Genomic DNA, 26,179 nt, shown 5'->3' with positions numbered 1-26,179 from the left:
TCCGGTCCGGGCTTTGGCGGCGGCCCCGGTGTAGTAGCGGGGGCGGCGGCCGGGGGCAGCGCGGCTGCTTCCCCTTGTTGTGTGTCGGTGCCTCCTCGCCATCTTGTTGCAAAGCCCTTTCTTGTCGGCGGGACTCGCGGGGGCCGCGGGGCGGGAGGCACCGGGCGGGAGGGGCGGGCGGGAGGGGCGGGAGGGAGGTGGCGCCGCCTCGGGGGGGTTCCGGGGCTGCACCCAAGCATTTTTTGCATTTTTATTTTTTTGCAACTCCCATTTTTGGGGGCCGCTCTTGGGGAGCATCTTTCCCGCGATCTCCCGGCGGAGTGCCCCGAGGCCCGCCCGCCTGCCCGGCCGCAGCCCCCCGAGGCCCGCCCGCCCGCCTGCCCTGCGGCGCGCCCCCGCCGCCCGAGCGATGAGCATTGAGACGCTTCTGGAGGCGGCCCGCTTCCTGGAATGGCAAGCGCAGCAACAACAGAGAGCACGTGGTGAGCGGGCCGGGCTGGGCCCCGGGGGCGCGAGGTGGGGACCCAGACCGGGGCTGGGGGGCGGGGGCGAGGCCGCGCTGCGCGCCCGCGGTGCCAGCCCCGGGAGTCATTAGCATTCCGCCGGGGGCCCCAGCTCCGCCCGCCGCTTCTCCCCGCAGCCCCCACCCCTCGGGGCGCCCCTCGCGGGGCCGGGGGCTGAGGACGAGGGGGCTTGGCGGGCTGACGGCGAGGCGCCTCCGACTGTCACCGGGCACGCTTGGAGGCTGTGGGGGTCGGCTCAGGGGATGGAGCAGGGCGTGCATGCCCGGCGCTCGCGTCCGGGCGTGTGGTGTGATCGTCAGGGGGTGCGAGGAGGTGCGCGTACACGGGTGTGCGTGTGTAGAGTACACGGATGGGGGTAGGGATTACTCTACGCCGGGAGGCTCCCCTGCTTTCCAGGCCGTGGGGGCCCCCGGCTGGGCTGCGCGCGGCTGGGGGCGGGGGCGGCCTTTGCAGAATGAAATGACATCGCTTGTCATATGATCCTGGGCCGGCCCCGCCTGACCCCGCCCCCCGAGCTGGGCTGGGGTGGACTTTGGGGATCCGGGGCTCCGGAGGGTCTGGGGGGGGTGGGCAGGCCCCTTCCCCCACACACCCCCGTCCCCTCCCCGCGGCCGCGGCCCCCTCCCCGACCGGGTGGAATGTAGGGGGTCCGCGCATCCCAAAACTGGCTCTCGCCTGGAATGTTGCGTGTGTCTGTTCCCAGCTTGTTGGTTACTTGGGGCTGGTGACGTGGCCGCGCTCCGCCCCCGAACACGTGCACCGGGGACACTCCCGCTGGGGACTGGGCCGCTGCTACCTCCCTGCAGACCTGGGTTCCCGGAGCAGGGAGGAGGGGCGGGCCAAGAGGCGGGGCTCCCGAGGGGGCCCTGCCCGGGACGACCGGGCAGGGGCGGCTCCCTAGGAGAGGGTGGAGGAGGGAAGTGGCCTGACCCTTCCGTGCCTTCCCCCTCCCATATTTCCTGCATTTATCTTGGGGGGGGTGATTGAAGTTAGCCCCAGGATTCAGGGAGATCCGTATCTGTTCTCATCAGTCATCTCTCTTCCCTCCCCCTGCCCGGGTGGGGGGGGGGGGCAATGGGGGTGGAGCATCTCCTTGGCACTGGAAAAAGAGGGACCCATTTAACGTTCTGTCGCCCAGATCCTAGGCCCCAGACTCGTCCCCGGCCCTTAGACTCCCTGTTGAGAAGGAGTGGGAAAGGTTTGTTTCCCTGGCCGAGTCTCTCCTTTCCGGGCAGAAGGACATTCATTCTTCAGCTTCCATCCTGCTTTGGAAATGCGTGCGTGCAGGATTTGGGTTCGATCTCCCCGCCCCCCACCTCGAGTTTCTCCCCTCCCCCTCTCCTGCAAAAAAAAAAAAAAGAAAAGAAAAGAAATCTTGCACTCCAGCGCTCCCTTCCTTTCCCTCGGCGTCTATTGTTGCTTCAGTGATGAGTCATGCTGGAGGTTGTACGAGTGTTGTGTGTGCGCGTGTATGTGCGAGGCCTCGCCTGCAGAGACTCTGTGTGTGTGTGTGTGTGTGTGTGTGTGTGTGTGTGTGTGTGTGTGTGTGTGTGTGTGTGTGTGTGTGTGTGTGTGTGTGTGTGTGTATGCGCGCGCGCGCGTGTGCACGCGCGCCTCTGTGTGCGCGCGTCCATGTGCGTTCAGGAACCTCAGAACTGGGTGAGAACCTCTCCTGGGCGGGCACAGGGTGCTGGCCAATTGCCTGCCCGGCCACAGCGGCCGGTCTCTCAAGGTCAGAAGTCGTGCACTGTGTGAGGATTTCCAGGGTCCGTGATCTAGTGTCTGGAGAGAATGCTGGGAGCAGTTGAGTTGGGGCCTCCCTCCTGCCCTCCCTGCTGTGCTGTACGAAAGCAACCCTACTCTTCCCCCCAGTTCGTCAGCCAGGTCCCGGCTGGGCATGGGGCATTCGGCTAGTACTGGCGGAATCACTGTTTCCCTGGGTGGTTTGGGAAGGGGCTTGGCCCAGCTGGTTCTCCCCTTCCCACTTCTCCCCACCCTTTCTATATTTCTGTAGAATAGATGTCTGTGGTCTCTGGAATTTCCTGAGGACCCTCACGCTCCGATGTAGCTTAAAAGAGGAGCCAGAGAGAGAGGCAGATCTGGGATTCATTCTTTCCTTTTCCCATCTCCTCCAAAGTGCTTTCTCAATCCTCTCCACACCTGTACTCCTCACAGATAGAGGAACAGTGGCAAGCAGAATTCTTGAAGAGAGTCCTGTAGATGTCCAGAAGGATTATGGGGAACTAAAGGCTCCTGGGAAGGTGTGGACAGCAGGGGGTGGGGGAACCCTGAGTCCATATCAAGGGTCAGGTTCACATCTGCCTGTTTACAGTGGCTCACTAGAATTCCCCACCCTAGAAGACAGTGGAGAAGAAAAGTTTCTGTAGGGTCAGTTGAGAGATACCTAGTCTCCTAAAGGAAACCTCTGTCTGTTTGGGTGTCTCAGCTAACCCCAGGGACACCAGAAGTCAAGCCATCTTTTCCTCTGCGTCTTAACATTCTGTGTCTCCCCACTTGGGGTAGGGCAGAGGAAGGAGCAGTAGGCTGTCATCTGGACCCCAGGATTGTTAGAAGTCAGGCTGGACAGTCATCCTCTTCAGTCTTGTTCTTTTACATAAACTGCCTTTCCAGCTCCCAAAGGGACCTCACTGGTTTCCCCAGTACTCCAGCCCAAGCATCTGTACCTGGAGAAAACAATTGGGTTCTTCTTTGACCCCCTGGGGTGCTAGGAGCTCACCAACCTCCAGCCAAGGTCTCTGATGTATTTGGTTGTTCTCTGAGGTGCGTAGACAGAGCCCCTCCATAGGCCTCTGGGCCTTCATTTGTGGGGGTAGATTAAAAACTGACCTCTGTACCTGGTTGGACAGAACTATGGGGGTAGAGCAGGAATACATAGAAAGAGGAAGAAGAGGGTTAATTCGGTATGTATTAAGTACCTAATGTGTTCAGATCCTGGGTGAGGCACAGTTTAATTAAGACACATTGTCACCTCTCATGAAGCATGCAATGGAAGGGCTAAGACATACCTGGAAGGTTAGAAAAGTATGAAACACAACCTCTCCTGCCATCTGATGCCTCAAGGCCATATGTGACCCTTTAGGTCCTCAGGTGCAGCCCTTTGAGTCCAAACCTTACAGAACAAATCCCCTCAATAAAAGGATTTGTTCTGTAAAACTTGCACTCAGTCAAAAGGTCACAGGTTCCTACCCCTGTAAAAAACCATTAACCATGTAGAGGCCAGCATTGGGCCAAGATGGCTACTGCGTATTCCGGAGACATTCACACTGCTTGCATGGATCTAGATCTTTAGTTTGCAAAGTACTCTCTGTATATTATCTTACTGTGTCCTCCCAACAGCCCTGGGTGGTTGGTGCAATTCTTATCTCTCCTTTTATAGATGAGGAGACTGCCTGGGCCAGGTGAGGTTACTCTAGGCCCAGGGCTAAGGTAGAATCTGAACTCAAGTCTTCTTGATTTCCATGTTGGACCAGCTGCCCTCTGTTATACCAGATTGCCTCACTGATCTTAAAATTTCAGTGTGAGGAGGTCATCCACCTGAACCTCTGCCAAAGCATGACCCTCCAGCAGTGCCCTCCCTGGAGAACCAGATACCGTGATCCTTCTTCTCATTCTGCCATGGCTCACAGGACTATGGAATCTGGACTTTTGGAGACTCACCTCCGATACTTATTGGCTGTGTAGCCCTGGGGAAATCACTTATCATCTCTGGGGTACAGTGTCCTCTTTTGTAAAAGAAGGAGCTTGGATTAGTTGAACTAAGGGGAGCCCCTCCCAAGCTCTTGTGAAGTCCTAGTGACTCAGATCCCCCTGCCCCAACACCATCCTTCAGGACCATGGACTGGACAGGCAGCCATAGGCAATCAGGAGCCAGAGAAGGAAGGGCCTGTATATAGGGGTAAAGACAGAGAGAGAGAGAGAGAGAGAGAGAGTGTGTGTGTGTGTGTGTGTGTTTGTGTCCCCGTGTCCTTGTCCGTCCCCTTGCCCATACTTGCTTGTCTGTGTGAGAACCAGGAGGGTGTTTTTGTAGTCCCTCATACATGTATTCATGTATACAAATATGGGAGTGTGTATGTGCGTGCGTGTGTGTGTGTGTGTGTGACAATACCTCTGTGTGTAGCTGTCTGTTCAAGGACTGCTTGGCCTTACTGTGATCCTGACTTTCCAGGGGGCAGAGGAAGGAATGAGAGAAGTTTATGAGCTGGGGGGGGGGGAGAGGTGGGGATAACTGTATGGAGCATTGAAGGTTGGGCTAACAGTGGCATCGATGCCCTGACATTTACATATCTGGTATGTGCTGAGTTGTTTGCATGGCGTCTCCTCTTTCTGACCTGAGCCCTTTGAGGACAGGGACTATCTTTTGATCTGTGTGATCTCAACACTCAGCACAAGGCCTGGCACATAGGAAGCACTTAGTAGGTGCTTGTCAACTGATTCATTAAGGCTAGGAAGAATCATTTAGAGGGTGCTGAGTGTCATGGCTCATTCCTATTTTGCCATAGCTAGTGTTGGTCAAGATCTTTGAGGCAAGTCTTTAGCCTCTTTGAATCGTCATTTTTGAGGACCAGGGGAGGAGGTGGGACTGAGCTAAGGGAAAATGAAGGGGGCAGATTGGGGAACACTGGGGCCTTTTAAAAACCCTACCGCTTCTCCTGGTCCAGGACTGGAAATGTCAGGTCCTTTTTCTTGAACAAAGAGTAAGAGACCGAGTGAGGCCAAGTTGGTTGATGAGAATTTCAAAAGGGCCCCTTTCATGTAAATTGTTTTGAGGAAGCAGGAAACTGAGGCAGAGGGTAGAATATAGGATGTGTGTCTGGTTACCCCGAAGACCCAGCTTTCTCTCCTTCCTCCTTTCCCTTCCTGCTTTCCTTCTCTTCCCCCACCCCCAACATGGTTGCCAAGAGCAGCTCTTTGGAAGGGGCAAGTGTGGAACACACACACACAGACACACACACACACACACACACACACACAAATACATACAAATATCAAAGAGCTATACCCTGCCTGTCTGAGCACCTCCCAGTTATGAACCTTTTCCCCTCCCCCAGAAGAAGGGGAGGATGGTTCCTGGAAGACTGGGTTCTCTGATTGGCCAAGCCCCTGCTTCTCTGGGGCCCCTCTGGCCAGAGCAGTCTGCCCCCTCTCAGGGTCATGTTTCTCAGCTCCGCCTCTGAGCCTGCCTCCCTGAGGTGGCATGTTTGAGGTGTGTCTCTGAACACATGCAAATGACCTGCTGGGTTAGTCAGCTCCTCCTATTCCCTATCACTGCCCCCAGCCCTGGGTTTCCAGGGTACTCAGGCCAGGGTGACCTGGTGATCTGGCCCAGAGCCAGAGGAGAGGTAGAAAGATGAAATGGCCCTCCAGGTAGGAGGAGCCAGGGGATCCCAGGGCAGCGTCAGTAACTAAGGAGCATCCCCCAAGTCTCCTCTCTCACTTCCCAAGGCACACAGGGCAGGGGTTTGGGAGAGGTCTCTAGGACAGCCTTGCGCCGTTTTCTGCACCAGTGCTGCCCTTAGTAGGGTGAAGGGGCCTGGGTTTACTGCCCAGTCCTGCCCTCCTTCCTCCAACCTGCATGGCTAAGTCAACCTGGTATATTCTCTCCCTTTCCTGGACCTGTACTTCCAAAGGAGGAAAAAACAAAAATAAAAAAACAACCAAGTGCTCCAGATCCCATGATTCTTTCCAATCACCGCTAGGAGCCATTGGAGGCCTCCCCAGCCTTTGGGGCAGAGGACGAACTGCTGGACCTTGAGAGAGCAGAGGATTCATTCCTTACTTCCTCTTTGAGATCTGATCATGGGGCCAAGAGCTCCAGCCTTAGGAGGCAGAAGACTTGACTTCACACCCCTGCCTTAGCCGCTTACTTCCTGGCAGTGTGACCCTGAGCAAGTCACTTCCTCTGTAAAATGCTTCCCCAATCACCCTTGAAGAGTTGTGAGAACAGCTCCTTTTTGTTAGCTTTGCAACACCGGTTCCAGACATTGTCTTGTTTGATCAGAGAATCAGATGAGATGATGGATGTGGAAATCCTTTAGGGGCGAATCATGAAATGCTCAATAAATGTTATTAATGTTCTGATAACTTTGTAGAGAGCATTTCAGCCTGATGGAAAGGGCACTAGACTGTAGAAAACCAGAGGTCTGATTATTCAATCCCTAAGCATTCTTTGGGGGAAGAGACTGGAGGCAGCCCAGCAATAGAAGTATAGAGAGAGTAAATATAAGAAGAAGCCACAGTAAGGGGATGAGGAGGATGGAGGAAGGCTTCCTGGAAGAGGAGGCGCTGCCTGAGCAGAATCAGGTCACTTCTGTATTTTTGCTTCATTTTCCCCATTTGTAAAATGAGGGAGGGAACTGGCCTTGTGTGACCTCAAAGGTCCCTTCCCATCTTACTTCCTCTGCTTCTCCATAAGCCTGGTAACATGGAGAAGACCTGGGCCTGTCATTTAACCAGTCTAAACCTCAGTTTTGTAATCTGTGAGATGAAGCTGAGAAGCCTTGTGTTGTTGGGAAGAAAGAGTTTTGTTAGCCATTGCAGAAAGCTGAGCTATTAGGACAAGTGGATGGCACAGTGGATACAACAGTAGAACCAGGAAGACCTCAGTTCAGATCCCACTTTATTAGCTGAGTGGCCCCTGGGGAAGTCACTTAGCCTTTGCCTCAGTTTCTTCCCAGGATTGTTGTGAGGATTAAATGAGCTAAGATTTGCAAAGTGCTTACTGCAGTTCCTGGCATGTATATTAAGTGTTTAATAAATGCTTAATTCCCTCTCTCCTCTCCTCTCCTCCTATGCCTCCCAAGCTGCACCTTTTGCTTTCACAGCCCCATTCCCCAGCTCCTGAGGAGGATGGGCCATGCCTTGCCTTGGGCCTGGCATCCTGGCCCCCGACTGAGTTCGCCTGGTCTTTGTTCTTTCTAACCCATACAGAAGAACATGAAAAACATCGGCTGGAGCGGGAGCAGGAGCAGAAGGCCAGCGCCACGAGAGTTAATCATATGCTGCCACCTGAAGAACCCCGGATTGAGGCCCCCCCACTTCCCTTGTCCCCTCCAGCTCCACCCCCTGCACCTCCACCCCCTCTGGCCACTCCAGTGACTGTCATCCCTATCCCTATGGTAACAGGTTCCCCACAGCCGATGCCACCCCCACCTCCCCTCCCACTGCCCCCTGCCCAGCCGCTAACCCTTGCCCCACGCCAGCCAGCCTTGGTCAGTGCACCCGGACTCAGTATCAAGGACCCCCTCCCCCAACTCCCCAGGCCACCAGCCACTGCCACCCCACTCTTGCCGGACTCAAAAGGCACCGTCGCACCCACAGGCAGTCCCAAACCCCTGCAGCCCTTCCCCACACCCATCCTGACCATTGCTCAGCACCATGTGGTCCAACAGCCCATTCAGCCCCAGCTGCCAGCTCCACAACCACCTCCACCAGCAGCACTGGCAGCTCTAAAGTTGGCACCAGCTGAGGAGGTGAAGCCCAGTGAGCAGAAGAAGCGACCTGGGGGGTGAGTGAGATGGTGGCATGTGGCCCCAGGGTGGGCAAGAGGACCTCTGCACACATCCCCCACCCTGAGGGGGCAGCCATGTGGGTGAAGGGAGTACCCCCTCTCTCCAAACGTCTTCTCCATCAGGATTCTTATTTTCACCCTCCCAAAAAGGGATGACTGCCTATAACCTCCACTATCAGTTACCCATTGTAATTAAGCAAACAGTAAGCTTAATAAAGGTTGAGTATTCAAAGATAAAAAACCAAACCCAATTTCTGCCCTCTATGAATTTCGAGTCTTAATTGGACAGAATAGAATGTACACAGAGAAGTCAGTACAAAGTACCCTGAAGACAGATGACTGAAGGGGTATCGGTGGGGTTGGGGGATGAGAAGGTGTCTTGTAGGCTGGACACCTGAGGAGAGCTAAGGGTTCAGAGAGCCCAGAGGGAGTGCATGCCTCCTTAGGCCAGGAGACACCGATCTGGGAAAGCATGAAGATGTAAGGTTTGGGCACATCTGGCGGTCCATTTGGAAGGCGGAGTGTGAAGAGGAATCATCAGAGATGATTATTCCCAGTACCTTCTGCCCTTCCGAGGACAGACCGCTTCTCACATTTGGAGAATGGGACTAGGCCTGTTCTTTCACCCCACTGTCTCTTTGGGTTGCAGGATCGGGACCAGGGAAGTCCACAACAAATTGGAGAAGAACAGGTGTGTGTGTGTGTGTGTGTATCTGGTCCCCTGGCCCCATGTCCCGGGACCCCCCCCCTCCCCGCCTACTGCCCTTCCCCTGGCTTCCAGAGCCAAGCTTTTGCCCTTTTCCCCATTTTCCCTACTCCCCAAATCTATGGTTTGACAGCCCAGGCGGCTGACCGACTGCATCCTCTTCCTCCCGATCCCCATCCCCTTTTCCTAGGCGAGCCCATCTGAAGGAATGCTTTGAGACTCTGAAAAGGAACATCCCCAACGTGGATGATAAGAAGACGTCCAACCTTAGTGTCCTCCGCAGCGCCCTGAGATACATTCAGGTATGGCGGACTTTGGGGAGACAGGGCCTAAAGGGGGCGGATTTACGCTGCCCGGTGCCCCTCGGTGGCCGCCGTGTGGCCTAGTGTGGGGCTGGGTGTGCAGATCTCGCTGTTGGAGGCTCCGAGGGGGAGGGGAGGAGGGAATCGGGGCCTAGGTGAAGGCAGCGCAGCGGCCAGGCCGCCGGAGCGGCTTCCTCTCCCTCCCCCTGGGCTCCGGCTCCAGCGCCTGCTCGAGCTCCCCCTCCCTCCTCCACGCGGGCAGTGAGCACATGGCCCGGGCTGGCGCTGACGTCAGCGGGGCTCCCTCCCTGCCGGGGGAAGGGAGGAGAAGGGAGGGGGAGGGGCCTGGAGCGGCCAGCTAGCGGAGCGCTGCGTGTGCAGCTGCAGCCGCAGCCGCCGGGGCTGGGGGAAGGGAGGGCGAGACCAGGCTGGGGAGGACGGAGAAGGCTACAGGGGCAGCACTTGCACATCCCCCGGAAGTGGGGGCACCCTCTTAATTGCAGAGGGAATCGGATGGGTAGGAAGGTGGGGCGGAGGCTGGGAAATGCCTGACAGGTTTTCGGGGAGGAAAGAACCCCGGATTTGAGGTCGGCACATTTGCCAGCTGTTTGGTGTGAGGCCCTTTACCTGGCAGAGCCCCAGGTCTCTGTGCTTAATTGGGTTGCGGTGCTACTGTTTATTACTTGGGTGACATTGGCAAGTCACAACCTCCGGGCCCTTCCTTGCGTCTATAAAATGAACAGCTTGGACAAGATGCTGAGGTGCTTTCCAGCTCAAAATCAATGACTCTCCTTGCTTGAGAGGGTTGTTGGGAGGAAAACACTTCTATTTTCAGATCTGAAAGTACTATATAAAATGAGAGTTAACTCTGTTGGACCAGATTCAGAGTTTAAATAGGCCACACACTCTGTCTTCTACCTCATATTAAGGCTAAGAACCCCCCCTCCCCCCTGCAATGCCCGTTTTTCCAAGCTGGACTTCTTTGACCCAAGATTTGGGGGGGGGGGGTCAGTGGCAGATTTCACTGGCTTAAATGAAGCAGGCGTACTGGGTTTGGGGGGGTGAATGGAGCAGTCCGATTTCTGCCATGAAAAAATTTGTATGTAGGTTTCTCTGAAGGCTCTGCCCCTTTCCTAATCTTGCACCCAGGGGATTAAGGTCACACTGCAGGAATCCACCCTGATTGCGTCGGGAGCCCGGTCTGAGTGCTGTGGCTGTAGGACTGCGCGGGGTGGGGGGGGGGGGTGAGAAGGGAGTAGCTGGGATGGAGTAATAGAGTCGGATGTAACTTTGTTAAGCGCTTTAGTGGCTGGATTTGGATTTGGAGGTAGGGGCGCCCTGGGTTCGAATCCCAGTGAACGATATGAAGCAGCTGGATGGGTGAGCTTCACCCCGCTGGGCCCCAGTTTCCTCATCCTGGCCTCTGGCCTCTGGGGTAGGTCCACTCGGCTCCAAAGCCATGATTGTGGAACAGCCCCGTCCTCCCCGGGATGAGGAACTTGGGTCCCCGGGGGGGGGGGGGGGGGGGGCAAGCGTTGGTCTGAGCCGCGATTTCCACTCGTGTCCTGCTCCCGGTGCGGGCCTCCCCGCCTCGGCTGCGGTGTCTGTCACTCTTCCGCCCTTTAAAAATAACTCCTTCCGCCCGAGAGGAACCCCTCTCGCCCCGCCCGCGCGCCGCGTCTCCTCCGCAGTGGGGTGGGGGCGGGGGCGTTCGAGCGGCCAGGCCCGCCAGATGAGACGGTTGCCATGGCAGCCGCGAGTTTCCGTCTCCCTGGAAACCGTCGGGGTCCCGCAGGTGTGCACGCGCTGCCGGAGCGAAGGCGAGGAGTGGGGAGGGAAGCGGGAGGCGCGCGCCCACGGCGCAGCTGCGCAGTCGAGGAGCCGGCCTGGCTTGGGAGGAGCCCGGGTCTCCCTCCCCGCCCTCCCGGTGGGGGCGGAGCCTGCCCCGAAGTGGCTTAGGCTGGGGGCCCGGGGGGAGGGGTCATTGTCGGGGCTCCGCTCGTCAGACCGCGGGGAGAGGGCCAGGGCCTGACGTCATTCTTCTGCCTGTATCCCGTGGGCGCGGGGCTGGGGGGGGTCCTCGGCGGGGGCTCCACCCCAGGATAGCCGTTAGGTTTAACGGCTGCTTCCGGCCGCGGGGTCGCTGCTCTTATGTCATTGGGGCGGGTTGGGTTTTTTAAATTCTTTAAAGCGCTGTGGCCCGGAGGATGCTCCTTTCCCCCTCCCCCCACCGTCTCCCAGCCGGGTGGGGGAAGGGACGGCCGGCGGGCTGGCTCGAGTCCAAGCCGCTTCCCGGCTCGGGCAGGGGGCGGAGCCGAGGTCGTTGATTGGCTCGGTGGGAATGAGCCGGGCTTGGGCGCGGAGGGGGCTGGGGGGTGCAGCAAATGGGCTCGCCGCCGTGACGTGACGCAGCAGAGCTGGGCTCCGCGTGGGAGCGCGCGTGCTCGTGCGCTGGCCGGGGGAGGGGCGGCTGGATGCGTCCAGGCGGGGGTGGGGCGGAGCGGCGCGGGGGGAGGGGGCGCCTAAGGTGGGGAAACGTGATTGAAATTGACCATGACGGAGGAGGGGGGCTGAGAGCGCCGCTCTTGGAGGTCCAGCCCAGCCCGCGGCGGTGTGGAAAAGAGAGTTGAGTTGGAGGTCAGGGGACGGAGGCCAGGCCTGGCTTGACCCGCTGACAGTCGCACTGCCCAGGCACGGCGTCATTAGACTACGAACATTTTATTAAGTCAGGCGCCTCCCAGGCTTCACAGGCTTGAAACCAAATGAAACGATCGCTCATCACAAATGGGGAAGGAACGGAGGCCTAGAGTCCATCCTGCTGGATCGGCCGGAGTGGGGGAGGGGCGGGGCTTTCCTTGCCTGGTCTCCCAGCGGACTCTGGGCAGGACTCTCATCGAAGTTGAAACCCTGAGCAAAGTGTAGAAGTATGGTCTTCCCAGTAACCTCCAACCTGGTCCCAGTGTAATAATAGCTAGTAGCACTTACGGCTTTAAGGATTGGGAAGCAATCCCGAAGATAATTTAATCCGCGCAGCCAGGAAGAGGGTGGGTGCTATTTTTACCCCACTTTACAGATGAAGAAACTGAGGCGGACAGAAAGAATTTAAGTGGCCTGAACAGAGTCATACAGCAAGTAAGCCTCTGAGATTGGATTTGCACTCGGGTCTTCTAGCCCCTGGCCTAGTGCTCTCTCAGGCACAGTGTCCCTTCTTTGAAAACTAGCTGTTTCTCCTGAGCCTCTGAGATCTCTGACTACCAGCCTGTATTGCTCCCTAGGAAGACAAGTGCATAGAAAAGATTTAAGAGCCGTTGTAATGAAAAGGGGGCAGGCCAATGGTAGATTGATGAGTACCAGTGAAGCATTGGACCCTAGATTCAGAGCTGGAGGTCATCTGCTCCAAGGCCCTCATTTTAGAGGAGGTGACTTACCCAAGGCCAGACAGGTAGTGAACAACAAAGGCTGGATTTTAACTCAGGTTATAATACTCCAAGCTCTCTTTGGTGTGCCCAGAAGCCTTCAATCTCATTCTAAGGGAAGAAGCAACATGTACACATGTATAAAATGTGTACAAAGTAGACTTGAGGTGAAGGCTTGGAGCTCACAAGAAGGTAGGAACTTTTGAGATGAGGCTGGAAGAAAATCGGGTATTCTAAAAGGCTGAAGTAAATGAATGAACAATCCCTTATGAAGAGTTTATATTTCCAAAGCACGGGCAGGCGGGGGAGGGTTGTAAACCTTCAGAGCAGCCGGGACCACAACACCCAAATGAGAGACAGAAGATTGTGTCTGTGGAGTGCTCGGAGAAAAGAGGCAAGATAGTCGTGTATAGACATGGTAGCATCTGCTGAGGGTTTTCTAAGGATGGGGAGACTTGATTGTGTAGACAGCAGAGAAGGAACCAGTGGATAGGACTAGATTGAAGACTTAGAGAGGTAGGTACCCTCTGTTGGAAAAGATGGGATGGGGTGGTAACAACACACATATAAAGAAACTAGAGTGAAGGGGGAGAACTATGAGATGACCTGGATTTTTCTTAGATCCTCGGCTAGTTGGGGGGAGTCCTTTGGAGGCTTGAGTTGGGTTACAGATTGAGGAGAAGAGACCTTAACCATCCAGTCTAACCCTGTCTCATTTTACAAATAAGGACCCTGAGGGAAAAGGAGGTCCCATGAATTGCACGAGGTCACACAGCCAGCAAATGTCTGAGGTGGCTTTCTCCCTGACTCCACATTCTGGGCCCCATCCGCTCTCACATTGCTGCTGCAGTGTGACAAGAGGTTTAGAATATGGTCAGTATTGTGGTCAGTTAGCCAAGAGGTAAGAGATTGCTTCATTTTGGTGAGGGCCCACTTGAAATAAGCTAACCCAAATTTGTAGTGGACGAGGTCAACCTTTCCTTGTTGAAAAGACTAAAAAAAGGAAAAGTTAAGCAAAACCAGCCTATGTGTGGGTTGCATCTGACAGGATTCAGAACCTTCCACACTCAGAGTCCCCTATTTCTGCTAAGAAGGGTGGAACGTTTGCTTTGTCTTCTCTCTTCCTGGACCAACCTGGGCCGTTGAAATGTCACCACGTTCCTTTTTGTTCCGTTTTCATGCCCCTTGTGGTAGACTCTGTGAGTACTGCCTTGCTAATTATCTTGATTTCTATCTGGGCAGCTGACTTCTGCCCCACTTCAGACACTCACTAGCTGAATGATCCCAGACTTCCCATTCTTCTCTATGGTCTTTGTGTATGACAGTGGATACAAAATAAATACAAACCCTCATTCCCTATGTCATGCTTGGGAAGTAAGAGGATACATATGAAGGTTGAAAAGTAATTGTATAAGAAAGTCTGACCAAGTGTTGAGAGGCACAGAAAGACAGCATGGTGTAGTAGAAAGAACCTGGAAGTCTGAACTGGCTCAAGGCCCCACCTGGGCCTCAGTTTCTTCATCTGCAAAATAAGAGGGTTGGATGACTGTGGGACCCAAGGCCACTCCCAATTCTGGAGTGGGAGCCAGGAGCCTGATCCTTGAGACTTCGAGGCAAGTCATTTACTTTTTCTGACCTGGAGTTTTTGTCCATGTTGTTGTGTTCGTCCTTCATTTTCCAAAAAGACCGTGACATCAGAGAAATGATGACATGACTGCACTTGACTTTGATCTGAGGGAGGGAGGGCTGTGCAGGTCACCAGCCTCACTTTCTCCTCCTGAGCCATCTGGGTCCAATGACCAGGTATTCATCAGGATGACTGGAGATGGCCTTATTTATGACATAATTTGAGAAGAAAGGTCTATTCCCCATTCAAATTCTTTCTCTACCAACCCATCATCATTTTCTAATATTTCATTTTTTGAGAATTATTTTTTGGTCCAGGACCTTAGTGAAATCTAAGTAGAGAGTTAAGAAGAGCATAGTATGCTGGCCTCAGTCGTCAAGACATTAGTGGGAATACATTTATTAGAGACTTTTTATATTCAAGGCTAGAGCAACTTCCTCTAAGATAGGATGAAAACTGTATATAGAAGAAGGAGGTTAAGAGAGAAGTCTAGAAAGAAAGAAGGCTTGGTGGTACCACAGTAGTAATAATGGTGGTGATAAAAGTAGTAGTAGTATTTTACGATTTCTCCCATTCATCTTAATTCTTCCATGCAGCATGACAAAGGTGAAAATGTATTTGATAGGAATGTGTAGGTAGAACTTGTATAAAACTGTATGCTGTCTCAAGGACGGAGTGGGGAGGTAGGGGAAAGGGGAGAGGGAGGGAAAAAATCTAAGCTATATGGAAGTGATTGTAGAACACTGAAAACAAATAAAAGAATAATTTTTTTAAAAAGTAGTAGTAGTAACAATGTTTTTTAAAAAAAATTCTGAATTATCTCCTTCCCTCCTCTACCCATTGAAAAGGCAGGAAAAAAAATACTAATTATATGTATGAAATAAGGCAAAACATATTTACACACTCCTTATTTCCAGTTATAACTACAATTGATATTAGCATAATACTTTTTTGTCCATGTAAATTGGGAATTATGATATCCTACCTATTCCACAAAAGGCTTACAAGAAAATTGCTTTGCAAACTGTCACATACTATAGAAAGGTGAGAATTAATTTTTCTTAACGTGACATCTGGGCTGTCACAGTTCAGAGATGACATTGGCATAGATTACAGTGCTTGAGGAAAGTTTCATAGAGAAAATGAGACTTCAGTTGGGTCTTTGAAATGGGTGAGGCTGGAACAGATGGAGAGGAAGGAGAGAGCGTCCAGGTTGAAGTCAAATGGGGATCAGCTCTGCTGGAGTAGGGGCAGCAGGAGTGAGTAGATGGGATTGAGTAGTGGAGGCTCAGGTTGGGGAGGGGGTGAGAACCTTGTGTACTTGATGCTGTCTGCAGGCCATCAGAGGTCATTGAAGACCCTGTGATTTCCTTAAAGTGGGTCCTCCCCCTCTGGTATTCAGCAGATGGTATTCAAGGGTTGCTGTGATTTAAAAAATAACTTATTGGGCTCATTAGGAGGAATAAGAAAATTAGGGGAAAGAGCCAACCAGCAAGATGGTGCGTTCAGTTTTGGCCTATCTTGTTTCTAAGCAGAGGTGCGCAGCCTCGTGGTGAACGTCTCTGAACTCAGCTCCATTGGTGCAAAGATATTAGAAGCACTGTCTGAGCTTGGCCTGAAGTCTTTCCAGCTTGGAAGGACCCAGCAGAGTGATTATTGCTCCCGGTGGCATTCCTGTGGGGGAAGCCCAAAGCACATCAGGGTGGGCATGTCCGAGGGAAGCAAGAATAGCTCTCACCTGAGGCAGCTAGGTGGTACAGTGGATACAGCACTGGCCCTGAAGTCAGGAGGACCTGAGTTCAAATCTGGCCTCAGATATTTGTCACTAGCAAGTCACTTAACTCCTCTTGCCTCAGAATAAATCCCAGTGTTTTTTGTACACCTGGGTGTAAAGTGTATGGAAATGGAAATCCAATTCAGTTGAAATGAGACCTGCATGTAAGCCCTCCTCTGATATTTTCTCATGCGATGGAGATAGGTCTGTGAGAATGATTCCTCAGGAACTGTGCCAATGAAACCTTAGCAAGATGGCAAGAATTTGAATAAGGCTTGACATCAGGGCCAGCCTGGCTAAGTTTGGAAAGGGGGCTCACCAGGCTGTTGGCCACCAGGTGGGAATGAATTGTTTTTGACCATAGCAGTTTGTGAAACTGCGTGTGGAGGCGTGCAGCGGTCATGTTTTGCATTGGTAGTTGTTGGAAGCATTGAACTTGAACTCTAGATGAGGAAGCTGTGGTTGGGAGGGATGACCTGGCTCCCTCAAAGTCACTCGACTCAAAAACATTGGAACAGAGGCTTAGCCGTAGGTTCCTTTTCCTCCGCCATGTTCTCTGGAAATGTGAGACTGGCAGATTAGGCTATTTGTGACAGTAGTCCAGATGTGAAAGGATAAGAATCTTTCTTTGAATTAGGGGGGTGGCAGTGGAAGTGGAAAGGACCATCCAGAGAACCAGAAGAGAGGATTCTTTTTTTAAGATGGTTTCATACATTGATTTCTGAGGGTATTCGCACACACCACCACCCCTCCCCCATCCAGCTAGCCTTATCTCGTGCAACAAGGATGAAGAAAAAGTTCCGCAAAACTAGCCACCACATGACGGTGTCTGATAGTCTTAAGCCTCCCACCTGTGCAGTGAAAGGAAGGGAGGTCCATTTTCTCAACTCTCTTCTGGGGCCAAGCTTGGTGACTATAATTACACAACATTCAGTTTTGTTTTATTCATTCTGTTTGCATTCTTTTTTTTTTTTTTTGGCGGGGAAAACTTTATTGTAGGTGCAGTGAGACAGCTGGACACAGTTTAGATGATTCCAATTTTGTTGGCAACATCCAAAGCATGATAGTCTGGAGCAGTCCAGACGTAAGCTTTCTTCTCTCCATCAGGTTGGATCAGTGTGTTGACCTTGGCCACATCAGTGTCATACAGCTCCTTTACTGCCTGCTTGATCCGATGCTTGTTGGCCTTGATGTCCACAATGAAAACCAGGGTGTTGTTGTCGTCAGTCTTCTTCACAGCAGACTCAGTGGTCAAGGGAAACTTAATGATGGCATAGTGATCAAGCTTGTTTCTCCAAGGGGCACCTTTCTGAGGGTATTTGGGCTGCCTTCTTAGTCTTGGTGTCTTGGGTCACCAGAAGGTGGGGGATGTTCAGATCTTCTTCTTTTTGTGGCTATGGACACCCTTCAACACTGCCTTCTTGGCCTTCAAGGCTTTGGACTTGCCTTCTGTCTTGGGGGGGACAACGGCTTCCTTCTTCACCTTTGGCGCCATTTGGGAGAAAGGCTGTTTGCATTCTTTAAAAGATATTTTAAAGGCATAATTAACAAGCTTTCCTGACTGATTATAGAAGGTAGGGGAAGAAAGAAAGACACTAAGCCTAGATAACTGGGAGTTTTGTGGGATCTTTAGAAGAAATAGGGAAGTTAGAAAGAAAAGCAAGTCTGAGAGCGAGATGGTATGTCCAGTTTTAGGTATGTCCTGTTTGAATGGTTGGTGCAGCCTCCAAATAAAAATGACCGAAGATAAACATAGGGAGGTCACCTAGAGTTGATTCTAGAAGAATAAAGGAGTTCTTTAAGGGTGCATTTGGAGAGAGAGAGAAAAGTGTAGGCCCAAGGATTCAGCCTTGAAGAAAATTCTCAGTTAAGAGGCAAAGTGAGCAGGAGGACCCTGCAAAGGGGACAGAAGGAGCAGAGGGGTCTCCAGACTGTGTAATGGGCCCAGAACCACATGAGGAGAAGGATGTAGTCTCTCAGCTTAGATGCCCTACCTCTAGGGGTCAGGGAGAATACACACTCAGAGAAGGCCTTTGGATGCAGCCAGAACGCTGTCCTTGGTGACACCCAGGAGAGTCTCTCCAGATGGAAGTCAAAGTATGAAGTAGAGAGTGGAGAGGGGAAGAAGTGGTTGGCACAGGAATAGACTCCCCACTTGTAGAAGTGTGGCTAGGGCAATGTGGAGGAGAAGGGTTTGTGATAGGAAAATACCTATGCATGTTCAAAGGGCAGGAAGCTGGTGGGGAAAGAGATTGGAGATGCTCAAGCGAAGGGATGACAGGGAATGGGGAAATGGAAAAGAATTCCTGCCCACAAAGAGGACAGGTTCTGAGAGGAGCTTGGCATTAAGGTAGGTGGCGAGGTAACTGGCTTCATATAGAATCGGGCAGTGGGGTGGGAGGCTTGAGGGGAGAGAAGATCTAAAATGGGCATTCTGAGCTAGAGGAGAAGCAGTGGGACTGCCAGGCCTCTGCTGTGACAGCGGTGTGGGTACATAAGGGCTCTGTACCCAACCTGGGAGCAGAAACAGAAAAATGAGATTATGGGCTCTTTTCCCAGCCCTAGATAAGTGGGCATGGTGAAAGGGGACAGGACATGAAAGGCAGAAAGTGGCCAGTTAAGAACTAAAACGCTGTGCCCAAGGCACTGTGTGAGGCAGGGGCAGAGGGGGGAGATAACACTTCTACACAAATTCTGCCTAAAACAGAGACATAAAATGTGATTTAAGTTTGGAGAAAGAAAGATGCTTTCCAGCAGGGGTGAGGAAGTATATCAGGGAAGCCTTCGTGGAGGAAGTGGTACTGACTTACATCAAGGCAAGAAACTGAACATAAGGAAGAGCGAAGGCAGGGAGGCAGAGAAATCTGAGAAAGGGGGAAGAAAGTATGTGGTGGGAATGCCCCAGAGGAGAAATGAAAGTCAGTGAAGAGTCAGTGCCATACTGGGCCTAGGAAGGATGCCAGATGCTCTGGGGGTCTGTTCTGATGACCCTTCTGTGACCTGGCTGGGGTAGTTGGTAGAGAGATAAAAGGCAGGGAAATGGACTGATTGAGAAGTCCCAGTGTGGGTCAACTGCAATGAACAGTGGAGAAGTAAGAAAGAAGCTCCTTGAGGGCAGGGACACGTTCAGTCTTGTTGTTTCAGTAGCCCGAGAGTCCAAGCACATTGTAAATGCTTAACAAATATTTGCAGACTTGAGGTTGCCTTAGGGTAGAGGAAAAGTGAAGAATCAGGGGTTGAAGGCATTAGAAAAGCTGGAATTAGGGGTGGGGGAGGTAAAATGGTAGCTGTAGGGCTTTGTAAGGGTGAGAATGTAAATTGTAGACTTCAGATGTAAAAAACCAGAGAAAAGGTGGTGCTTGAATCTTGGGGAGATTGCACTGAAATAGGGAGGGGGACAGGAGAAGGGAGCATCAGGCCCCCCCTCACCCCTGTGGAGTTGGGGCCATGGATACGCATTCATTGCCTTCATGAGAAAGCCAAAGAAACAGCTCCCATCCACACAAATCCTAGACCTGGTCCCAAGGGGGCTGAGTCCAAGGACACTTGGAGCCACGGGCTCACAGTGGGACTCCTAAAGTCTAGTACTCAGGTTTTGTGCTTGGAATAGAAGAAGTGGGTGACCCCTTCCCAGCTGCCTCCTTAGCAGCTTCCGGTCTCTTCACCACCTTTGTTATCTTACCTACTGTTGGGGATGAGGGGATGGACCCTTGGCAGGGTGACCGGGAGAGGTGGGGGCCACACAGGCCCAGGTGCTGAGCACAGCTTTTCCACGTGTCCCCATCTCCTTGTCCTGCAGACACTGAAACGGAAGGAGAAGGAGTATGAGCACGAGATGGAGAGGCTGGCCCGGGAGAAGATAGCTACGCAGCAGCAGCTGACGGAGCTGAAGCGAGAGCTGAGCCAGTGGATGGATGCACTCGAGATGGAGCGGGTGCTGCGGCAGGCGGGGCAGCCGGAGGATGACCAGGCCTCTACCTCCACCGCATCAGGTAACCCTGCCTTTGCCCATCCCCACTCCCAGCCTACCCTCGCCCTGGCTCCCTGCAGGGCCACCCCAGCTGTCTTCCTGCTCCCTGACCCTGTTCCCTTCTCTCTCCTTTTTCTGATCTGCCCACCCAACAGAAGGTGAGGACAACGTGGATGAAGACATGGAGGATGATCGGTCGGGCATGGGGCTGCCCAAGCTGAACCAGCGGCCACAGCCTGAGCTCCTGAAGCCAGCTCCCCTGCCTCCTGGCACGGCCTCCGCTGTCCCAGCCCCTCACTCCCACCCTTCGGCTCTGCAGCAGAAACCCCATCCTCCAGCAGCTGCCGCCCAGACCCTGGTGTCAGCCCCCGCCCACCTCGTGGCCACGGCGGGAGGGGGCTCGACGGTCATCGCTCACACGGCCACCACCCATGCCTCAGTCATCCAGACTGTGAACCATGTGCTTCAGGGCCCTGGGGGCAAGCACATCGCCCACATTGCCCCTTCAGCCCCCAGCCCTGTGCAGCTGGCACCTGCCACACCCCCCATTGGCCACATTACTGTCCACCCTGCAGCCCTCAACCACGTGGCCCACCTGGGCTCCCAGCTGCCCCTGTATCCACAGCCGGTGGCCGTGAGCCACATCGCCCACACCCTTTCCCACCAGCAAGTCAATGGCACGGGTGGGCTGGGGCCACCGGCCACAGTCATGGCCAAGCCAGCTGTGGGTGCCCAGGTGGTCCATCACCCCCAGCTGGTGGGCCAGACGGTCCTAAACCCAGTGACCATGGTCACCATGCCATCCTTCCCTGTCAGCACCCTGAAGCTGGCCTGAAGTGGGGTATCACTTGGAGGTCCCTGATACCCCTTCCCACCAAGCAGCTCCACACATTCCAGTCCAGCCCCCTCCTTTGCCCTCAGGGGACGGGCAGGGTGCAGAACCTGAGCCCAGAGGGAGAGGAGAAGAGATGGGGATGCTGACTCCCTCCCCACTCTGAGCTGGGCCAGGAGGGCAAGGGGAGAAGGACTAGCCCTGCTGCACTTGGACTTGACAAAAAACCCAAGAGAACCTTTGGTGAGCGTGGTCCCGTGGCTGTGGTGGCTGCCTCGATTTCCGTTCTTGTCCCGTTCTGTCCCGCCTCGCCTTCCCTTCCTGTGTAATCAGTGAGCTGTAGATGTGATGTTCTTGGGTTTGTCCCTTGTCCCTCCCTCCTTCCCACCCCCCTCATGTGCTGCTGATGCTGCTATTTGTCTGTAGGTGGCTGAGCTCTGGGGGCCCCCCCCCCCCGCCCACACCAGGGGTTCTCTCCCCAGGCCGAGCTGGGGGCTGTGATGTTGAGGTCATTCTGTCCAGACAACCATTATGTGGAGACCTGGGGGTGGGGGCTGCTTCAAACACAGGTGATGGGAAGCAGACAGTTCAGTGGGCCAGAGGTCCGAAGGAGCTGGGGGGGGGGGATTAAATAGGGACCCTGATATGTGGGGCAACCCCAACACCCTTTCCCTCAGCCCACACTACAGTCTGATTGATCCATCTGAGGTCACTGTGATTTGTTACAGTAGAAACTATTTAAGACAATTCTCTACTAATAATAAACCAAATGAAAGAGAAATCAGTGAGATTCCCGTGGGGGTTTGTGCCGTGATCTTCTCTCCTCCACCTTGCCCCCAAACCCCTGACGTCTGCTTTTGAGGAAGATACAGTGACTGCTTGACCTTTGAACACCAGACTGATCTGGGCCCCACCTGGTCCCTATGGATCCAGGCCTCCCTAGCCCGTCTGGATGAAGATGCAGAGGTAGGGCTTGCTAGCTTGTCCCTGGACCTGGATCCTTCCCTTCTCTGCTCTTCTCTGGGCCCTTTCCCCTAGGTGGATCCTTTCAGGGATAGGGAGGAGAGGCAGAGCCCTGGAGGGTAGAGGCCCAAGGGTCTGGATCCCCAGCTGGGAGTAGAGAGGCTTCAAACCTTCTGAATCCCCTCTCCTTCCCTTTGCTCAGACATGTGGAGTTGTAACTGGTGGACGTGTGCATGTGTGTATCTGTGCATGCTCAGTCTGTGTGCATATGTTCGTGTGCAGGTATGCGTGTGTGTTTCTTGGTGCGCCACCCCCCCACCCCCACCCCCCCCATGCATTGAACTTGAGGAAGGGCTTGTAACTTGTGTTCTAGGGGCCTAGGTTCTTCTCTGGGCTGAGTTCAGGGGACCCTGTGGTCAGATGGTTATGACCAGGATGGGGGATGAGGCTGCAATGATGACCCCTCCCCCGCAGCTCCTGCATAGGGGGATCTGGGGATCACAGCAGGAACTGGCCTTTTGGACATTAAGAAATAGGCAGTAACTGCAGCCGGTCCCCCTGTACCTTCTTGCACCACTGTTTCTTTCACTTCTCTGGTTTACTTTTGATGCTTTGGACTGAGCCTGGGGAACAGTCACCTTAGCATCCTGCTGCCTCAGTTTTTCCCTGAGGATGGCTCTCAGGCATTCCTCCAGAGGGGAAAGAAGGGGAAAGAGACTGCCCAGACCTCTGCCCTGTCCCTCCAACCCCAGCTCCTGAGGAGCGAGGTCTGGGAATGGGGCTTCCCCCAGCCCCCCCTGTTAGTGAGTCTACCTTCGGGGACAGCTTTGGTTTCTCTTCTCTTCATATAGTTATTACAAGTGACCTTGTGTAAAACACATGCGCATACATGTACACTCAGATACCCATTTAGGCACATATATATTCATATATATATATAGATACGTATACTCGTTGCCTTCATGGGGGCTGTTTGGCAAGGTATCCTAAGGATAGTCAGGCGCCTGGGCTGCCCAGGAGGGTTGCTGATTTAAGTTGAGTGTGCCCTGGGGGAGAAAGCACTGTAGGGAGGCCTTGGGGCCCCTTGAACTTCCAGTCTCCTGCGTCTTAAGTCTGTGGTGCTGTTCTGGAAGCTGGATTCCCTAGGTATGGTGGTTTGGGATTATGTGAACACCTCAAAGGCCCCAAAGTGGATTCTGTCCAGAAGGAAATCCTAACTGCCTCCAAACCCTCACTCCGTTCTCTTTGTGGACTGGGAGATTTTAGTCATTAGGGTTCCTTCCTCTGCTTGGTGTATTTGTCATTTGGGGAATGTACAAGCAGTCTGTTCCATTCAGTCCCTGGCCTAGAGGGTGACAGCACCCATGACTCATGCTAGTTTCCCTCCTTCCAGCTGCAACCTCCACCCCATGGCCTCCTGTCAGCATCTTCGGACTCATTAGCTCCACTGTGTCCTCTGTGGAACAGCCTTGTAGGCATTAGGCCCTTGGGGGCAGAGCAGAGTGGGTGGGTATGGAGGCAGGATGGATGAGGAGACTGGGCATCCCCACCTCTCCTCTCCTCCCTCCCTTCCCCCTCTTTCAGCCATGTAGTGCTCATGGCCAGACAAGGATGGAACCTAAATTGTGCCTCCCCCCACTCTCTGGGGCTTGTGCCCAGATACCTCATCCAACCCCCAAGGCACCTGGGGTGGGCGGGGTCTGTGTCGTGCTAACTGTGTCTAGAGTGGCTCCGGTGGGTGTTGTTACCGTTGTGTTCTGTTTTCTGGTGAACGCTGTGATGCTGTAACGTTGGGGGGCTGCTGTCCCCCTATTCCCCAGCCTCATTCTTGTGGAGTGTCTCCTTCAGCAGCCACCAGGACCAGGGCTAGCCCTGGCCCTCCCCGCCCTCGGGATACCGAGTCCTGCCTCTCTCCTCAGACCTTCTAACTTGGGACACACACACACATACACACCCACACAGACACCCACAGACACTCACACATCTTACCTCTCATGTTGATTTTTTTATGTTCTCTAAGTGACTCACTGGCTGGGAGTCTTTACCTCGATGGGCTCGGGTCCTCAGGGGGCCAGGGAGGAGGGGCCCGTGGGCAGGGTGAGCACAGTGGGGTGCTTTGGGGCCACACTTAGGCCCTGCCCTCTCCAGGATGAGCCCCCATCCCTCCTCAGGGTGCGCCCCCCTCCCCAAAGAGGAGGCCCTTGTTTACAGTGAGGACTCAGTCACTGTGTCTCTGTTTCCGGAAATCTGAACCCTCAAGACCCCGGACTGTAGAGATTTTTATGTGTTTGGATACATCTGCTGTGTGAAAAAAAAAAATCAAAAAAAACCCTACAAAAACCCTAATTTTGTACATATTGTATTTTTACTATTGAGCTGTATTCTAGTGGCTGTTCATGCTCTAAGACTTTAGGTATCGGGACATGAATACTCTCCATGTAAAAGCACTTGCCTGGAATAAAACATTGAAACAAATAAACCTGCACTGAACCATGAGTCGGGGGCTCGAAGACACCCTGTTGTTTTATTGGTTGTGGGGGTGAGGGACCAGACACCCAGAGACAGAAATAGGGAAGCAGAAGGGGAGTGAACTCCTTCCCTTGTTCACTTTTCAGATCACAGCCTGATCAGGGACCAGCTAGAAATTGCTTTCAGGGTTCTTAAGGCTGGCCATGTGGTACAGCAAAGTGCTGGATCTGAGCACGCAGAACCTGGGTTGGAATCCTCATTGTCATCTACTTTCTGTATGACTTTGGGCAAATCACTACTTTGCCGGTCCTTGGTTTCCTCATCTGTAAAACAAAGATTGGCCTAGATTGTGGTTCACTCATTTCAGCCATGTCTGACTCTGTAACCCCATCTGAGGTTTTCTTGGCAAAGATACTGGAGTGGTTTGCCATCACCTTCTCCGGTTCATTTTACAGATGAGGAAACTGGACCAAACAGGATGAAGTGACTTGCCCAGGGTCACACAGCTATTAAATGTATGAGCCTGAATTTGAACTCAGAGCTTGACTCTGGGCATGGCATTCTTTCTAGCACTGTGCCACCTAACTCCCTTGACTTAGATAATCAGCTCTAAATTTATGGTTCACTGTCTTCCCCATCTCCCAGCCACAGCTGTCTCTCGTTTCTACATCTACATTGTTTTAGGATTTTTCAAAGGCACGTTCTACCCATTATCCTCATGAAGTGGAAGTTTAGGTGACCGGCTGGGGTGTTTCAAACCCAGTAAATAGTGGTAACTGGAATGGAACCCAGGTTTCCTGATTCCAACATCCTATCTTGGTGTCATGAGAAAAGCTTTGCAAACTTAAGGGACAGGGTTGGGAACCGGATCTGGGACTTCGATGGTATAGGGAAATCCCAAGTGTAGTTTGGGGAACTTTCCCAATGTAGTTTGGCACCAGTCCTGCACTGTAAGAGTCCTGGTTGCCAGTATCAGGTTAAGTGACTTGCCCAGGTTAATTCAATTAGCATGTGCCAGAGGAAGGACTGGAAATCAAGCCTTCCTGGCTTCCAGGAAGCAAAAATGTGACTTGATATTGTGTTGTGTGATCTTTCTACCACCCTTTTAAGCGGACCAGCAGGTGTTCTCTCTGATAGAAGAGGAAACTAGGATCCTAAAGGTAGGTAGACCTGTCCAAGGTTCTGGCAGCAGCTGGGCCAGAACTAGAATCAAGAAGTCGGTTGAAATTCTCTTTCTTTGGTAAAGAGACTTAAGACTTCCTCAACCAAACACACAGCTCTGGTTTGATAGTTGTAGGCGAGGCATATTGAGAATTGGCCCAGACACTGCTCTACCCATGGAGTGGTTAAAAGGTACCCTTGAGTTTGAGGAAGGGAAAAGGAAGGGAGAAGATGAATCTGATGGAAGCCTTAAGTCTCAAATATTCTGCATTGCTTCTAAGTCTGTGGGGCTGGGGTGGGAAAATAATGTCAATTCTGTCAGGGTTATTTATAGTGAAAAGAGAATATGCTCAGCTCACCATCTGCCTTCAGGGGTGTAACTAGGGCAGACCACAGAGCTTTGTCCTAGGGTAGTAAATTTAGAGGGCACCATAGAGCACTATCCCCACCTACCCAAGGGGCAGGTGGCCTCAACCTGGAACATGTTTCCCTCTTCAAGGGCCTAGAACACTCCTGGTATCTCAGGGCAGACTTCCTCCCTCTGGGCTGCACCCAGGTGAGTGAGTCATTCCTCTCAGCCTCTCCCAAGTGAAAATTATGAATTAGCTATTTTATTTCCCACAGTGGTCAGCGGGAGACTCTTGGAGAAAGTATCCTAGGTTTTCTGCAGTTCTCTGAACTGAATCCTAGTTCTCTGAACCCAGGAGTAGGGAGTAGGGACTTTTGTGGCATTTCTGCAGCTGTGGGACCAGGATGATTTGAGACCTGGTTGTATATGTGGGTCACTTTCAGCCTCTCCCAGCCAATTCCCCACAGTTCAACCATAAACCAGCTGACTCAGAGGATTGAGAAGGGTGGTGAGTCTGTGGCTTGAATCTCAGCCTTAGGGGTGGGGAAGATGTCGAAG

General features: G+C 53.0%; 1 protein-coding gene and 1 pseudogene across 1 annotated transcript; one reads left to right on the top strand and one right to left on the bottom strand.

Annotated features, from left to right (window-relative positions):
* Window positions 1-268: 268 nt before the first annotated feature.
* Window positions 269-21,460, top strand: MNT (MAX network transcriptional repressor). The gene is made up of 6 exons (XM_072639981.1): window positions 269-482; window positions 7,473-8,049; window positions 8,702-8,743; window positions 8,949-9,060; window positions 19,677-19,869; window positions 20,003-21,460. Exons 1-6 carry the CDS (start codon window positions 410-412, stop codon window positions 20,680-20,682), a joined length of 1,677 nt encoding a protein of 558 aa, XP_072496082.1. The 5' UTR covers window positions 269-409; the 3' UTR covers window positions 20,683-21,460.
* Window positions 16,881-17,372, bottom strand: LOC140525021 (large ribosomal subunit protein uL23-like; annotated as a pseudogene).
* Window positions 21,461-26,179: the final 4,719 nt, after the last annotated feature.

The sequence above is a fragment of the Notamacropus eugenii genome, chromosome 2 (genome assembly GCF_028372415.1).
Source record: "Notamacropus eugenii isolate mMacEug1 chromosome 2, mMacEug1.pri_v2, whole genome shotgun sequence".
Classification (NCBI taxonomy): domain Eukaryota; kingdom Metazoa; phylum Chordata; class Mammalia; order Diprotodontia; family Macropodidae; genus Notamacropus; species Notamacropus eugenii.
The sequence above is the reverse complement of the archived record's forward strand: the minus strand, read 5'-3'. Positions and strand labels throughout refer to the sequence as shown.

What these genes read in the sequence shown, in the direction of transcription:
- MNT (XM_072639981.1), top strand. Translation starts at nt 410, where the DNA reads ATGAGCATTGAGACGCTTCTGGAGGCGGCCCGCTTCCTGGAATGGCAA. An exon ending in GCAACAACAGAGAGCACGTG is followed by an intron (nt 483 to 7,472) that starts GTGAGCGGGCCG and finishes TAACCCATACAG; the next exon opens with AAGAACATGAAAAACATCGG. An exon ending in AACAAATTGGAGAAGAACAG is followed by an intron (nt 8,744 to 8,948) that starts GTGTGTGTGTGT and finishes CCCTTTTCCTAG; the next exon opens with GCGAGCCCATCTGAAGGAAT.